This window comes from Apaloderma vittatum, unplaced genomic scaffold (assembly GCF_000703405.1).
Source record: "Apaloderma vittatum isolate BGI_N311 unplaced genomic scaffold, ASM70340v1 Scaffold20084, whole genome shotgun sequence".
NCBI lineage: Eukaryota > Metazoa > Chordata > Aves > Trogoniformes > Trogonidae > Apaloderma > Apaloderma vittatum.
This window is the reverse complement of record NW_009711162.1, coordinates 1-6,154: the sequence shown is the minus strand read 5'-3', so window position 1 is coordinate 6,154 and position 6,154 is coordinate 1. Positions and strand designations below refer to the sequence as shown.

Sequence of the window (6,154 nt, the reverse complement as noted above, 5' to 3'; positions counted from 1 at the left end):
GTTTTTGATGTTCTAAAAATAGTCCTGAATCTGTTGGCTTTTCTGGTTGATGTTAGTGGGAGCCTTGGTCAAGCACTCTTCACTCCTTGTTACGTTTTAAATGCCATAAAACCAGTCCTGAGGCTGTAGTAGTGGTGCATTTTGAGAAATGTTTTCTCTGTTGCCTCACTGAGCTGCCTCCATGCCCCAGGGTCAACAGCAGCCTGTCCAGTGATGAGGTCCTCCTGGAAGACTTGGAGACGGAAGGAGAGAGGCAGCTCAAAAGCCTTCTTCACCACCAGCTCGATACCACTGTCTCCATAGAGCAGTAAGTCCTGATCTGTGCCCGCGGGGAGGCTGCTGGAGTGGCTGGTAAACAGAGTCTGGCCGCATTAGGGACAAGTAGTATCTCCTCGCCTGGGATGTGTTTGATACAAGCTGTTATCTGCCAGAACAGCTGTACAAATCCTCCTTTGCTGGATCTCCTGCAGGACACACCCTCTGGAGATGAGCACTCCTGGTCTCCTGGGGCAGTTGTGGGGTGAAAATGATCAATTTGCCTGGGCAGGACAAAGGGATGAGTTTTTAGGCTGGAGAACTCCTCCCCACCAGGCTGGTGTGTGTTTTGTGTTACATGAAGTGCTTCCTGCCCACGTTGGGGCGGCTTCCCAGCCTGCGGGATCTCGTCAGCTTTGGAAAAGAAGTTGAGAGGGTTTTGGAAATGACATCTTTGCCTAAGTGTAGTAGTACCAAGCATGGTTGAGGGGAGAGGCCAGCCCCTTCCTATTTGCCCAGCTTCTCAGTGCGAAGTTGTTTCCGCTGTTGTGTTACTTTGGGTTACAGGTGCAAGTCAAAGCGGAGATGCTTCGCCCCTGCAGCTTTTTACAAGCCTTTTGGGGAAGAGGCTGCAGGGGCTTTGACCTTGTCGCAGTTCCAGGCCCTGCAGGAGAGCAACAAAGAAACTGCCTCTCTCCGGGAACTGGGGCTCTCCGACTCGGAGATCCTACTCTGGAAGAACCAGGCTTCGACAGGGAAGGTAGGCATGCTTTGCTCTGATGGGAGCGTGGTTGTGTGGAGGCCCTGAGTGAATTATTCCACCAAGAAGGAGTCAGCTGAGATGGAGAGGATGTCAGATTGCCTGTGAAGCTCTCAGCAAAGTACTTAGTGCAAGCTTCTGTTATTTTCAGCTGCTAAATTGCAGCTTTTTTGAAAACAAAGTACTACAAATGATTTCCCGTAATTGCTTTTCCATATAAACAGCCTTTTGTGCCCGAGGGAAGCTATGAAATGGTGAGTGGAAGCTGTGCAGATGTGGGCCCGTGCAGTCAGGCGGGAAGGGAGAGGTACTGATGAGAAATTCTTCGTTGGATTCTGCTCATTGAGGGGAGAAAGCTGAGTTTCTTGCCCTGAGGGAGAAAGGTCTGCCACAGTTAATTCTTGAACTGAATTTGAGAAAAGAAAATCCACCTATAGCCCCATGAAAGTGTGTTCTCTGCATTCTGACAGAGGCGAATGGAGGAACAGAAGTGGCCCCCTGAGAAGTTTGGGTATGTCCTTGTGCTTTGGTGGCGTAAGTCTGATGAATCTTAGCAGTGCCCTGGTCCTGTGCAGTGAGATTTATGTGTACAGGAACGCTTGCTTATGGCCAAGTCATCTGTGAGGTCAGTGCGGCAGTTTTTGGGAGCTAACTCAGGCGAAGCTGGTCAGGGCTTTAGTCCTCAGCATAAACCTGCGCTCGGGTGCCAAACAGCAGCTTGGAGGTCTTTTTGGCATTTAAGTTTCTCTAAGCAGTACTGGGGTCATAGACCAGAAGCTTGGTGGAAATTTGAGCTCAGGGATACTGCAGGCAGGGCAAAAGGGGGTTGTATAGTCACTGTAGGTGACCTTAGAAAATCACTATAAGCTGGCAGAGGCAGAGACTGCTGGAACAGAAGGACACAGGCGCTATCAGGCAGTGAGGCCAGGGAAGGGAAAGCAGCACAGAAGGGTCAGGAGAAAGAGGCTGTTTCTCCACTTTTCATGAGAACTGAGGCTTCCTGAATTATTGTATTTGTCCTACCTTTGCAGTAACAGGCCCTCTTGGTGACCAACTCTTTTTTGGGGGGGATGTTTCCTTGGTTGCACCAACTCCAGGCTGGAGGATGTGCAGTTTGAATGCTGGTTGAGTCTCTGAAAAGGAACCATGTGCCATCTCTGAGCAAAGCTGTGCCTGTCTTTCAGGGCTCTGGGCTGGGAGCAGCCCCGGAGGCCACGCAGGACCGCCTCCATGCCATCCAGGAGAAGATGGAATAGCGTCAGCGCATACTGGCTCTGCCCCAGAGGTTTGCTGGCAGCAAGCAGCTGAGCCGGCGGGAGATGGAGATTGAAAATGCCCTCTTCCAAGGAACGGACCGTCACTCCTTCCTCCGGGCACTCTACCATGAAGGTTTGTGGGCTCAAGGCTCTTCCTGCCTTTGCTCCAGCACAGAGTGGGGCTGTGGGGGAGTCCAACACATTGCCTTCTGTCCCTGAAGACATGGTTCTATTTTGATGCTCACATGAGCAGGCAGAGAGTGGACTCTCTGAAGTCCATCTCTGTTTGGAGAGCGTGGATCTCATTGATGTGCTGCCTATACTGGCAAGCCCAGCTCAGTATGTGGAGGAGCAGCTGGGATTATTCTTTGGTAGAGCCCAGAGGTTCCCACCAGGACTCACTGAGTGACATGGGCTGCCTGTGTAGAGCTAGAGATTGTTCCTTCTTCAGTATAACTGCAGTCTAACAGGGGTGGTAAGGGAAGCAAAGGCACAGAGCAAGAAAGAGTAGGAGTGACTTGTTAAAGGCTCCTCTCAGTAGTCAAAGTGGAATTAAAACCCAGTTGCTGATTTCATAGAATCATTTCCACTACTGTGTCCGTGGCACGGCAGCACTTCTTGCCCCAGCAATGTTTTCCCTGAGCCTGTGGCTTAATGTGACTTTTTTGGAGGGGGAGAGTCAAGTGTTGTCCAGAGATGGCAAAAACTGCTTCAGTCTGCTTTAGCTGGAAAATGTGTGGACATGAAGCTCCAGCCCAGCTTGTTTTCTGTGTGTAAACGGTATTGAATAGGAGTTTAGAAGTTCCTCCTCATCTTCTAAAACACCCCTTTGAACAGTCCTGACACTGTTCAGACTATAATGTCCAGCTGACGTTGCATCATCTCGTCCCTCCTTTGGTGTCAGTGTTGTGGCATTTAGCAAAACCATAAGGCAGCAAGGTTGAAGCTTTTATAGGCTGTGAGATGCCCCTCTCACTTTTGTCCTCATTTCCGTTAGAGTAAAGGAGATAATCATTGGTCACTCCCATGCCATGGACCTTCTTTAAACTCAGGAGCTTAATCAGATGTTGTCCCTTGAAGCAAAAAGCTTATTTTATAGTCTCTGTCTCTTCTTCGAGTACGTGTTTTTTCCAGGTTCTTAGTGGTAGTCACATTACTGTATTTCTCTGTTGTGGATTAGATGACACTCAAAAGAGGATAACAGATGAAAAGGACCCCATGGTTCATCTGGAGAGTGTTTACCAAGAGCTGATGAGCAAAAAGTGGCCTGAAGAAGTCCAGCATAGCAAGAATGACCCATTCTTATGCCCTTCCCTGGCCCCACAGGGGCCTGTGGCTGAGGAGTCATCACCTACAGACCGGGAAGAGCAGGCAGAACAGGCAAGTCCCAGCCTTCCTGCAGCAGGGCCCCAGCCCTCCCCTGTGATTATCAAAGACCTTGTAGAGTTTGTCCCAGAACAGGAGATCTACAAGAACCGTCTCTCAGAGGAAGAACTCCGGAATATACCGAGGTTCTCGTCCTACCATCCTGGGGAACCCAACAAGGTATGTTGAGACTAACTGGAATTTCTTCTTCTTCCTTGCGAGCGTGCCCTGGAGCTGCTTCAGCAGGCAAAGGCTCCTGTTCGCTGTTGCCTGGAGAGTGCTTGGTTGATTCTCTCAGCCAAGGGAGGAGAGCATCCTCTCCTTGGGGAGGGAACCTTTGGTTCTAGTGGAAAGTCTCCTGGATTGGCAAAAAGCTGTACGTCAGACCTCAGCCCCTCCTGACTCTGGCAGGTCACTAGTCGAGTTGTGCTCTCCTTGTCTGGGTCTGACTGTGACCAGCTGTGACTTTACTCAAACTGTGCTTATCTGGTAGCTGGAGCTTCTTTTGTTTTATAAATAACTGGAGTTATCGGCATTGGCACAGGCAAGAAAAATACGATGCCTTGAGTCTAGAGCTGACTTTCTCTGTACCTGTCTTTCGAACTCCGCCATCAGTGTGCGGGTGGAAGGAGAACTCGGAGATGACAGAGGAGCTGAGCTAATTCATATCTTTGAGGAGTGCTGACTTGAGACCAGGTGTTCAGCCTGGAGAAAAGGAGGCTCAGGGGGGACCTTGTCACTCTCTACAACTACCTGAAGGGAGGTTGTAGTCAGGTGGGGGTTGGGCTCTTCTCCCGAGCATCTCGTGACAGGACAAGAGGGCACGGCCTGAAACTGCATCCAGGACAGGACTTTAGGTTAGATACCAGGCAACGCTTCCTCACGGAGAGGATGATCAGACATTGGGATGCACTGCCCAGGGAAGGGGTGGAGTCACTGTCCCTGGAGGGGTTTTAAGGAAAGGCTGGTTGTGGCACTTAGTGGCATGGTCCAGCTGATGTGGTGGTTTTGGGACATAGGATGGACTTGATGATCTCAGAGGTCTTTTCCAGCCTCAATAATTCTGTGATTCTGTGAAAGGTGTCTGTTCACATGGTGCAGACTGGCTGACGCTCTCTCTTTGGAACAGGTGCTGTATTTGAAGAACCTGGGCCCTCGAGTCACCGTGAAGGACCTGGTGTCCCTGTTTGCTCGGTTCCAGAAGGAGGACGGCCCACCGATCCATTTCCGCCTCCTGAGTGGCCGGATGAGGGGTCAGGCTTTCATCACCTTCCCTGGTGAGCTGCTCTCTCGGTTCTGCTGCATCTTCCTGCTAGAGTGGTGCAGGCTCAGGGGCTGTGTGTCAGCAACATCTGCGTGACCACCACCATGTGTCTGTGCCAGAACTTGCTGTCCAACCTGCACCTGTTTTGCTCTCTTGTTGCAGATGTTCAGTCAGCCCAGCACGCCATGCGGTTGGTGAATGGCTACAACCTGCAGGGGAAGCCGATGGTGATTGAATTTGGGAAAAGCAAGGGGCATTCACGAGAGACTGATGCTGCCGTCCCCTGCTCTGCTGGAGAAAGTGCCCCTGCCACGTGAGCGATGGATAACTGGGAACCTTGTGGACTTGCGTGGGCCTTGGGAGCTCCTGGCTTTTAACTCGGACGGTGAAGGACTGTTGAGAGTTAACACACAGGCCTGTAAATCTCAAAGTGGGGAGACTGGGATCTTCTTTGAGAGACACAGGTACTATCTTTATAGTGTTTTGATGTGCTGGCTTTTTCCTCTTGTTAGACCTGTGTGTCTGCCCTCTCAGCCCTTTGTGGCAAGGAGGGAGGGAGGAAACCATGTAAATAAATGTATTTATTATGGTATTTCGTTAGCGTGTGTTTATTCACCAGTGTGCTGCACTCTGCTGGTGTGGGGCTGTGTCAGCAGAGCTCTTCTGAGAGCTGGAGTACCTGACAGGTGTTGGGCACTGGTGGGGCTGCCTCATCTCTGGTGGCAACACATAGGTTTCTTTAGGATGACAAAAAAAGGTACTTTATGATCGCAAGTATGTCTGGACTCCTTGCTGTTGGTCCACATAAAGCCCTGTGGTATGAGGATGGTTGATTCGACGAGGCGCCGTCGTGGCAGACACCGTGGCCTGTTTAAGTGCTTTTTGTGAACAACTAACTAACAACAACAAACTAACATCCTCTGCTTCCTGCAGTGTCCCAGTGCTCCTGGGAGAGCAGCATCTGAGCTCTTGGTGATGGAGGCTGAGGGAATCCCGGGTGTTCCCAGCAGAACCAGGTTGCAGGCTGCTTCTGGGTGCCTAAATAGAGCCGTGTGGAGAAGAGGAACGGTCCTGAGAGTTGCTGTTTTTCTCCTCCTCCAAGGCTGTGTGACTCCTCTCCCAACTGGCTTTCTGGTAAATGCACGTGGGACAACACACAGATGTACTAACGTGGCCATGGCGGTGCTGGATCTACAAGGAGGCCTGGGCCTGTCTGGGCCTACATGCCCCTGGACAGCCCATGACCTGGGCTGA

At 51.0% G+C, this 6,154-nt stretch overlaps 1 protein-coding gene across 1 annotated transcript; it reads left to right on the top strand.

Moving 5' to 3' along the window:
• Positions 1–173: 173 nt before the first annotated feature.
• RBM41 (RNA binding motif protein 41) lies at positions 174–5,217 on the top strand (the record flags this gene model as incomplete). The annotated part of the gene is given in 6 exon segments (XM_009867566.1): positions 174–307; positions 823–1,015; positions 2,200–2,404; positions 3,452–3,816; positions 4,766–4,913; positions 5,063–5,217. Coding segments are annotated over 6 exon segments (1,200 nt in total), but the record flags the coding sequence as incomplete, so codon positions are not given.
• Positions 5,218–6,154: the final 937 nt, after the last annotated feature.